General features: G+C 31.6%; 1 protein-coding gene across 1 annotated transcript in view; it reads right to left on the reverse strand.

Moving 5' to 3' along the window:
- Positions 1 to 225: 225 nt before the first annotated feature.
- LOC106469026 (PAX3- and PAX7-binding protein 1-like) overlaps positions 226 to 11,297 on the reverse strand; it is a 59,814-nt gene continuing 48,742 nt past the window's right edge. The window contains exons 11-16 of the mRNA XM_013929480.2: positions 5,505 to 5,620; positions 3,285 to 3,484; positions 2,729 to 2,864; positions 2,330 to 2,448; positions 1,051 to 1,127; positions 226 to 319 (exon numbers count right to left, since the gene is read on the reverse strand). Coding sequence (XP_013784934.1) covers positions 226 to 319; positions 1,051 to 1,127; positions 2,330 to 2,448; positions 2,729 to 2,864; positions 3,285 to 3,484; positions 5,505 to 5,620 — 742 coding nt within the window. The remainder of the gene's footprint in view (positions 320 to 1,050; positions 1,128 to 2,329; positions 2,449 to 2,728; positions 2,865 to 3,284; positions 3,485 to 5,504; positions 5,621 to 11,297) is intronic.

The raw sequence follows: 11,297 nt of genomic DNA on the forward strand, positions 1-11,297 counted from the left end.
TATATATATATATATATATATATATATGAAAAAAATGGAAATATACTGACAAGTTCCTTAAGAAGAGTTTGATGTGTAATCCTTAAAAGCTCTAAGCATTTGAAAGCTGAAACTAGAAAATTGATCTACTGACATTGGAACTTTGATTTCATAAAAACGTTTCTTTTTAAAACATCAACAAAAATGATTCAATACACAGAACTGAAGGCTATTTGTACTTTAACTTCATGTGATGAAAATGAATTTTACCTTCACACAAGACCAAGACTGTCGCTGAAAGAATGTTAGCGCTCCAGATGATCCTTTGTGTTCTAAAATTCTAGGAAGCCATAAAAATATATATATATATATTTGCACTATTCTTTATCATCACATTCATTTTGTTTACCTTTTTATTTACATTCATTCTAATAACACTAGAACTTTACAGGCAACTGCTTGACATACATATCAACTGCCACAATTTTACTATTAAAGAGCATAAACGTCTAATAAATGAGAAGGTTACTAGAACAGAATAGTGGCATCTTTAGTTAATTAAATTATATACCTATTTATGACATTATCAAATTCATTAATTTTTAACTGAAATACTTATTTGCTTTGTACTTTGTTCTAACTGTATGTCAACAAAACACACAAGCTTCTATATTCACAGAAAGAAAAAGCTGTAATACTACATTTGATTTAAAATAGTTAACATTTCTTCACTTTCTAAATGACAGTTCTTAGGAAACTATTTGAGCAGTCCACTTAAAAACAGTAACAAAACAAATGATAGCATGAAAGTTAATAATTTTTTTCAGTAGTGAGTAGAAAATTAGAGAATTCTATTTTTCAATACCATATATACTCACCCCCATAGGAGAATACCTTTACCAGATAAAAAGTTTAAATCTAAACTTTCACTAGTAAACTGCCAAATAGTTTTATTTACTCAATGTAAAAATCATTTGTACAGATAAAGTTAATAGTAAAATATGACAGAAATATCTATTTTGCCCCAAACGATCAAGAACTTAAAACTATACTATTTCAAATTTAACTTACTCTTTAGGATATAAAGGTAAGAAAACATCCTCATCCAAGGTTCTTCTTATCCTCACAACAACTTTCTGAAGAAAAGTCTTTTCACACACACACACAAAAAATAAAATAAATAAATAAATATATATATATATATATATAATCAGTAATTATTTGATATGAAGAATATTCTACTATTACTTGTTAGGGCAAAGTGCAAATGAATAGAAAAGTTTTCTTGGAACACAGCATACCAGTTAAAACTTTAATCACCAATAATTAATAACATTTACAACTTAGTTCTCTTTTATTGCTGTGAAACCTACATTTTTATACTTTTATCAGACTTCTCCACTTTCTCATCATAGAGAAAAAGTTAAACTCCTTTGGATTTCTTTATGGTTGTCAAACACAGACTTTAAATCATTTCAGATGTATAGTAAATGTTACTTATACACAATTCCTTGGTACCTGTGATTATTACAGTTTTATTTTGTAGGAACAAAAGGTAGTTTCCGTGATTTAGTCTGATATTAAAATTAATAAAAATACTCATCATGAAATATTTGGCACAAGAATGAAATGTTGTATCTACTGGTCGATTTTTGCATGCATGGTTTCATAGTCAAGTTATTAAAACTGCCCCACATGTAGTTACTGTATACTTATTTGAACTTAAAACTAATATGAACACAGATAGCTGGAGATCTACAAAGTGTAACAAAGGCAGACAGTTCATCCAAGCCCTCAAGAGTAAGGTTTTATTTATCTTTGATGTATTAAAATGATGAGTGTTTGTCAGAAAAAACTAGATCTAATTATCAAGAGTTGTCTTTTTGGATTGTTTATTCCCTGTTCTTGAGAATGAGACAATCAAAGTTCTCTACATTGTACATTTTAATGTTTAAAGTTATACTGATAATAGTGCATTTGTGCTTCTACACAGACTACAAGTGAAATTTAAAGAATTAATTCAGTTTACTCTATAAAACTAAATATAAAATAAATTACCCAACTAGTGTTCTTCATAAATATTGTATATGTATCTATATTCATATTATTCATCCCTTCAAAGTAAATTATTTTTTTCCCAATGTTTTATATTCTTCAGCATACACAATGTGATAAATAAAAATGTTTTTTTTTATTTCGAAGTCTGTGTGTAGTTATAAGTTTGTGATAATAATTCTTTGCAAAATGTCAAGTAAGTAAATCATATATACCTACAAAATGTTTTACAAGATTTGAATAACAGAAACTTCAAAGTTTCTTTTTAACATGAAAAGAAAAGAAACATGCTCACTTGCAAATGTTTGCTACTTCCAGAGACAGTTGGATAGTCATTCAGCAACCTTGTTGTCAGTGTAACTAGATGTAAAGTTTGTGTTGTGGAAAGAGGGTCCCAAACTTCACCTACCAGAACTAGTAAAGCATGAAAATTGAAAGTCAGTGACAAATTAGTGAACAATTATGCAAAAAATAGAAACAAAAATATTAAAGAACAGATGGAAGTTTCAGTATACAACAGTCAATTATGAAATAGTTTTTTGTTGTCTGAACTGAATAAAATTCCCCAAATCTTTTTTTACGTTTATTTATTTTACCCATCATCAATTATAGCCAGAAAACTATCACATTAGAAATAATAACTGACATTTGATATGAATACATCATTTTACTGCATTAAAGGAAAAAGTTTTACCTGACAGTTTAGGAAGTACAACTTTCTCTACTATTTTTGGTATAAGTTGAAGATCTGGATCTTCATCTTCTGAAGACAAAAGGCTATAAAAAGCTAATGTTTGATACCATGACATACTTTCTAAGTCCACTGGTTCCTAGAAAGTAAACAGTTCTACGCTGTTGATATGACAATTACAACTGATACTGTACACTGTAAATACGAAATAATATATTAAGAAAAAAAGACACATTAACTACCCCTTGTCAGACTAACAGAACTATATAGAGCTAAAATACTCTTATATATCATAAACTTTTAACTCTGTATGTTAATTTTAGCATGAATAAGGGTAGTTACCAAAAATGTCACATTCATGTAAATAAATGTGTTTTTCTGACGTTGTTTTTAATACATTATTTTATGTTTATCTTAAATCACAAAGGCAATGTCAACCGAGTTTTCATCCAAATTGATACTATACACTAGCTCCATTATGTAATACAGGGAACCTACACATAATACAATCACTAAAAGAATAACTTTCAAACCAATTTTATCTGAACTAGAAGACTACCTCTAATGGATTCCAAGATATTAAGCTTAACCGTATAAAAGGACCAAAGATTTTTGGGAGACACAACGGTACATAAGTTTCATCGTAAGACTCTGGGTAGTTTGTTTTCCACATTTCAAATTCATGCTGGATCCCAGTAATTGTTCCAAAGTCTTCCACAACATCTTCAAATATCTGTTGCACATTCTGCAAAACTGCTTCTACATACCAGAAAAAAAAGGTGAGTAGTGTTAAACTTTAGTAAAATATCTCTGGAGTCAATATAACCTTTTCTAGACCAAAATGATTTCATTGATATCCCATGTTTTTTCCCTGCTCACAATGGAAATATTTAATAAAATTACATTAAATTTAGTACAAACTTTGTAAAAACTACCTAGTTTCTACTTTTAATAAATCATAATTTAGAATGTCCATCGTTCTTTAAGTTGTGGTATTTTTAAATTTTGTGATATATTGTTAAAAAAACACACCTTAAAATATTTCCTTTGTTTTAGAGTTGCATTCTTTTTATTATTAATCAGAAAGTTCCATTTTATATGCCTAGTCTATTTCAACTTGTTTGATATTCATTAACATGTTTCTTATCTTAATTCATTTTACCAACTGAGGCAGTCACCACTTTTGGTTTAATTCATTAAAACAAACAAAATATAAGTATTTATCAATGACTTAAGACCCCACCTTTCAAAATGGTATCATCATTACCTTTGTCAGGCTATGAACTATTATTTTTGTCAACAATAATTATGGTCAAGTCTTAAAACTTTTCATTAATATAATTTGTTTTCAATAAATAATAAGTTATTCTATTTGTGTGCTTTTTGAATAAGATACATTTTACAACAGTATTCAATAAAAAGAAAAAAAGATCTGAATCATCCAAATAGCTCACTGTTGCTTATCACACTCATTAAATCTAAATTTACCTCATGTCTTGACACAGAAGAAAATTCCTGTGGCTTACAAACATATATTATTTAACACATGAACATTTTCAGGAATGAAACAAATATCTAAAGAACCTATAAAACTTCCCAGAGCTTTGATTTGTTCTTAAATGTTACAAACTTCAAACCAGAAGGATCTGTTAACCCCTGTAGGAGTCACAAGTAGCCAATGTGTTAAAAAACCAAATATTATTGTTAGAAACTATTTATTTACTCTACATTATCATAGACACATTAGAATGTATATACTCAATAATGTTTAACCATCAGCTCTAGTTACATTCAAGGTTAAGCTTTATAAGAAATTGTTCATATTACATACCATGACATCATCATAAGAAAAAAAAAAGACTATGAAGGGATGTAATAAGAAAAGCACTGAAAGAAAAGGGAAACTATGCAAAAACAAGATGTGAATCATTATATTTATAAGGGATGATTTGCAAATATAAACTTCTACTTTGCAATGGACAGAAAATGTATAAAATAATTGATAATGTGTTGTTTACAGACAAAACTCCTCAGAGCTGTGTACAAATGAAAATGGAACACTTTATTTTCTTTTATGAATTGCACTAACTGTTATATATTTCTAATATATCAAATTTAATATATTTCTGTGTAAAAATGATTACAATAGAGGTAGAATTACATTTTTTCTTTAAATTTTGAAACATGATACGCAAGGGTGTACTCGATGTGTGAAAGGTGTATACCAGTAGTAACAGCATTCAAATACATAAATTTTAGTTACTATAGCATATGAAAAAATCATGAAAATTTGCTAAAATATATTACCAAATAAATAAAAAATACTTTACCACTTTATTTTTCTTGCAACTTAGCAATTCACAATAAATCACATAAAAGGACAAACAAAAGTGAATTTAACAATCTTGATTTTGAGCTAACAACTTGCATTTTTGTTTTTTGGTCTATAAAAAAAAACAATGAAGAGTGATATTTATAAATAGTAATTTGGCAAATTAAGAGTTTAGAATTTTTTCAAAAACTGCTACACCATCTATTAGTTAAAAGTTTGTATATACTCTGGTCTTTTGAGCTTTCTACAACCAAACCAAAGTGTGAAAAACTTAATGTTTCACTACATTTATCTAGCCTAAATGAACTTACATACCTTATTCACTACATGTTTACAAGTGTTCATCAAGATATAATTCCACAGTAAATGGCAATAAGGAGGGATTTTGTAACTTTACTGCTAATGTGATAATTAATATGAAGCTTCAAAAATATTTAATTGAGTCACCTTTCTGTTTGTTGAAAACTACTAGTTCTGTCTCTGGTTCTTCATCATCTGATGACATTCCTTCATAATGAGGAGAAGCAGAATATTTAGATTCCCTAGCTTTTCTTCTTCTCATTCTGTTTATTGAAATAAATTTCATGTCCGATCAATTATTGCATTTTAAAAGGTACTGCATAAAGATTTATTCTAAATCCATAATCAATGAACATCTTGAGAGTTAACTGTTTTCTCTACACCACAGATGATACTTCAAAGTGACAACAGAAATAATTTTTGATACAATAAATACCAACATAAAAAAGAATGAGTTCTCATAAAAGCTCAATTTTAAAATTCTCATTAAGTCTATAAAAAACTTTATACATAAATTAAAGCAACTTGTCAAAATCATAAAAGAAAAACAGACAAGGTAACTGTTGTATGCAACAGCGCAACAACAGCATTTTTGCAGAGTTAAATCTAATGTTATCTTGCACAGAGTTTATATTAAAATGTATATTATACAGAGGCTAGTATGTTACTTAAAATACATACTTTGAAAATAGCTATAAGGGTTTTGCTGAAAGCATTGATTGTGAAAATCCCATGTTTTTAAAGTGTGTTTTCCTTTGAAAACAGTACATTGAGGGCTTGTTGGTGTGGCTTCCATTTTGACCTGAACATGCTTACATTTAACCAAAGGAGCCTTTCTAACGTGGAAATTTTAAGTAATAAACATTTCATTTTTGACCAAACAGTGGGCCACTGGCATGGATTTCTAACAGATCCAAAAACAAGAGCATTCAGAGAGATTGCATACCTTTGCCCCGCCTCTCCTTTTAGAGATTGCATGCATTTATACTCGATAATGTCAAATTTCACCTTTGAAAACACAGAAAAACCTTCTCAGATCCAGAATGATCAGTGACCTGGATCATATTTTGTAGAGTGATGAGGAGTCTCAACCTTAATGTGCCCATAAAATTTGGTAGAAGGCGGATCCCACTTTACAGAGTTATTAACCCGAAGCCGATAAAATTCCCTATCTCCCTATTATAGAAAATGCTTCAAAGTGATCCAGAATCCAGATCAGGACAAAATTTGGGGAGGACTGTCTCATGCTGACTTCCCATCTTGTGTAAAAGTTTTGTGTACATTGGTCTATTTGTTTTTGAGATAAGCACGAAGGAAAACAGACACACACACATGGATCCAATTGCAATACTCTCTGTGAGGTTTTTGTGTGTTTATGGGCAGGATTCGTTATAGCAGGTGTCTGTGACTTGTTGCCAATAAATTTCAACAATAAACGGAAAGTGCCCAATTCACTTGTTTTAAAATAATACATTCAAAACAAGTCAAACATATATGCAAATGTGTGTTATATACTTCACCACCACAGTTGTATCCAGAGCGTTAAATAACTCTTTTACATCAAAAAAACCACACAGGCTAGTTCAGTTACTTTATAACAAATGAAAAGATGAATTATTATTCTTTACTCTGTTATTACAATACAATCTGCAATTATTAAACTTTAAAAGTTGCCACAATACACACTTTATGGCTAAACTCATGATCACCCAGTCTAAATCTATTTCTTTTCCTCTTACTTAACTTACTTACTTGCACTAACTTGGTTGCCTATATCTATATTGCCTGACTCAGGTATGGAATTTCCAATAAACTACAAGACTACAAAACTACAAGATGTAAATCCACACTTAAAGCAATGAGAAAAATTCAGAAGGTTCAAGTAACATGATGTCAATTCACAACAACTGAACTATACAACAAATGATTTGTAAACAATTAAGTAATCAAACTTGCCATAACTATCAGTTCTAAAAATAACTTACTTTAAATGCTCACACAATATAAACTAAATAATACTCCTGTATTAAACTTAAAATGAATAAATAGATGTGTATATCTAACACCCCTCTCCCCTTTTCCAGAGGTAAAGGTGAAAATGTGTCTCTTGCATTGACAAGCCTCACCTCCATGGCAAGCAAATGAGGTAGCAGACACACTAACTATGGCCAGATGCAAGACTATTTTTACATTTTTTTGTGTTGTTTATAACTTGTTATTGTAATTCTGTTCATAAAAGTAAATAAATACAAGATAAGAGCATTTGTAGCGTGATTTACATTACTGATGTATGATAAAATACACCCAAAATAACTGTACTAATATAACCCAAGAGAACTCCTGAAATGCTTCTCACAAGACAAATATCAATGCATTAGTCATAATTCACCAATGATATATCCAGAGCTGTAGACTCAAGTTCTGATTTGAACTTGAGTCAGACTCGAATCACAATATTTTTAACATGTGACTCAACTTGTGACTCGAATGACTTGTTGACAATCCAAGTGAAACAAAAATACATTATTGAATTTTCCTGCAACAAACCTTGCCAAATGGATATCACATACACCCTATGCTGTGTTTACATATGCTCCAAAGTGAATGGGTCTGGGATAGCAATAAATTACTGTAGGTGTTCATGTACATGTACAAGCAAACATTTAAAATCTCAGTGTTAGGGTCAAGAATCCTAAAGATGAACAAGGTCCTCACTCAGAATTCAGCTCCTCACAGTGCATATGCCTAGGCTATGTGCTGTCATATATAAAATGTGAACCAGACGTTAAATTTTGTACTTCTTGGAGGAGTGGTAAATAAATTAGAAACGAGAGGATGCCTAGAGAAAAAATGTCAAATTTTCACACTAGGGGAGATTCAGGATGTTTTTTTTTCAATATTGCCTTATAAAATTAAGAACTTAAAACTTATATACTATTAAAATATGGATAATTAGCTACAATGTTATGCTATACTAATTGGTATTACAAGAACAAAATGTAGTTTAATAAAATTTTGAATGTAAATTTAATGATGAGGAACCCACTTTTAAGAAAATAAAAGTTTTGAGATGGCTTGACTGGGTAGGGAAAAACTTTATTATAAATGTAGAATGTTTTGACAAGATCATGTCATCCTCATATACAAGTAATACAAAATCCAAAAATCATGATAGTTGTTTTGAATTGAAATGTTTGAGTCTGAACCTTCAGTTTAGGGTCAGACACAATGAGGGGTGCTCAGAAATTCCTTTCTTTTCGAAGAGGTGGCAGCAAGGAAAAAATCTCACATTTTCACACAACCCACCAACCAATATAGGACTTATGGTCCTTCCAATCCAATTCAATTATTTGCAGTAATTTTTTATTTTAAATCTTTCAGGCCTTAAAGATAGTCAGGGGCACTCAGAAACTGTGTTTCTCGTTACTCCATATGCAGAATTACAGTTGTTCTTTTTGTGAATGAAATAGGGTTTAAGTTAGTGGTTTAGACATTAAGTGGCTTTACTAAGATTTACAAGCAGGGTGTAGAGGTTATTAGCTTGCAGTTTGTAAGTATCTGACTTAACTAGACAAGACCCAACTACAAGAAACATCCTGGGTTTCTTCCACCATAGACATCTGGTCAGACAGACAGATGAGTGTTTTCCTTGGTGTGACTGCCAATGCAATTGAAATCAAGAAGTCTGCCATCACAGGTTCTCACACGGGTGAGAAAATCACTGAGGCATATGAAGCCATCTGTGACAAATATGTAATAAGGAACAAACTGGACTACATTATATGTGACAATACATCAAACATGAAGAAAGCATTCACTGTGCGCTTCCCTAGAACCACTGATGGTGATGCAGACCTGTTAGTGCTGATGACTTTGATAATGACAGTTTATGGGAAGAGATCCAGGAAGAAGACCAGTAAGATGTAGATATGGCACTGACTAGGAACTGTCAGAAGCAGCACCACGATGTTTACAAACACCCTGCAACTGGTGGTGTCAGATGGGCAGAAGGAAACGAAAGTAATCAATCTTGCCATCAGTAAAGCTTCTAAATTTGGCTCCTTACTGCATTTCAGTTGCTCCTTCAAAGAAGCCTTTAAAAAGGTGTTTGGGCCTAAAAAGGGATTCCTGCCCTTCCGCACTAGATGGAACTCAACCCTAAGATATGTTAAAGCTATAGTATGTCTCGACCATCAGGCATTATGCAATCTCCTGGAAGAACAAGCACATAAAGAGGTGGCTTTCAGTGGTAGAAAATGGAGACAGTTGCAAGAACTAGTCACCATCTTGGAACCCTTCCTTGAAGCAACCAACTTGATGCAAGGAGAGCAGGTTATCACCATAATCCCTGCCATGTGTGTTGTCATTAAACCATCATCCACATGATATGTTAGTCAATGTGTGGTACCCAAACAGCCTAATCAGAGTCCTTAAGGACTCACTGTGGAAAAGATTCCAAGGAATATTTGTCACTGCACAAATGACAGGACCAACACAGGAAAGTGCCAATGGAAAAGATCAAGAAACTTGCAAAAAGTAAATATCATTAAAACAGCCTTTTGAGCCATGGGAGTGAAATATCAAGTGTGGGCTAATTTTGAATAAAAAACAAATGCAGAAGATAAGATGCCCAAAATCCCTTTAAAAGAGGAGGAGCATGCTGAATCGCTCTGACTGCATTTTAAATATATATATAATGTAAATTGAATGACAATTAATATTAGTTGTTTTGTACACACTGTAAAAGTGACCTGAACTGATCCGATGAAGTTAAACTTAAGAATTATCAAATATAGCTCATCAATACTTTCAGACTTCATGCACTATCAGCACATGTATATTTTCTTATGTATAATCTGCTAAATGTTAGCCTACTGTTAATAACCATTTTAGTGATGTAACCATCATTAGATCAAGTCAGGTTACAAATAATAATGCATGACAATTTAACTTGAAACTTGTTTTACTTTGGATTTTTTTCCAAATATTCATTATACAGACTTGATCCTGTCCCAGGCCAGCATAGTACTAGTAGAAAAGGACAACAGTAGTGACGAGGAAGACATTCCATCCCAGAAGATCCCTTGACTTTTTGCAGGGTACAAAAGGACCAGACACTGAGGTGGGGCTTCCAAGACATCTGTATCTTCCCAACTCAACAAATACTTTTAGATGTGCCAGGAATTTCATGAAAGTAGTCCCAGTGCATCTCTTCACTTCTGGTTGGTTAACAAGAACAACCTCTCCAGGCTGTTTCCTATGGCTATGAGAGTGCTGGCTGTTCCGCTTCTAGTTCTTCCATTGAAACGAATGTTCAGCCATGGGGGCATCATTATGTGCCCTCATAGAGCTGAGCTTAGTGACAAAATGCTGTCTCAGCTGATATTACAAAATTAAGATCTTCAAACATATATAGTATTAAAATATGGATTATTAGCTACAATTTTATGCTATACTAATTGGTTTAACATAAAAAAAAGTAGTTTAATTAAATTTTGAAAGTAACTCACTAAAAGACCGTGACATGTACAGTTAGACTTACCCATCCTGAAAGGGTTAACTGAAATATAATAGTAAGACCTAAATACAATTTAACTGTCTCTCTAACTAGAGCATACTTAGGTAAGAAACCATTGTAAATGCTATAGTCGATCAAGCAGACAAGAATACTGACAGCAGTTACATGTATACTGTGAGAAAACTGTGCACCAATTTCAAATTAACCACTGGTGTGTAGTGTAAACTGATATCTTTCTAATGAGTATATACACTTGTTTCTACTAACTACATGTAAGTTGTAGATCTCAAGGCAAGTTATAGAAGGTGGGCATAGTTTCCATTAAGGGTTAAAATATTTATAGCTGTTTCCCAGACAAAGCAGCTTGTAGACTTTGGTATTACATGTCAAGTAGGTAAAACACATGTAGTTTACATATACAT

This window comes from Limulus polyphemus, unplaced genomic scaffold, assembly GCF_000517525.1.
Source record: "Limulus polyphemus unplaced genomic scaffold, Limulus_polyphemus-2.1.2 Scaffold3268, whole genome shotgun sequence".
Taxonomy (NCBI): Eukaryota; Metazoa; Arthropoda; class Merostomata; order Xiphosura; family Limulidae; genus Limulus; species Limulus polyphemus.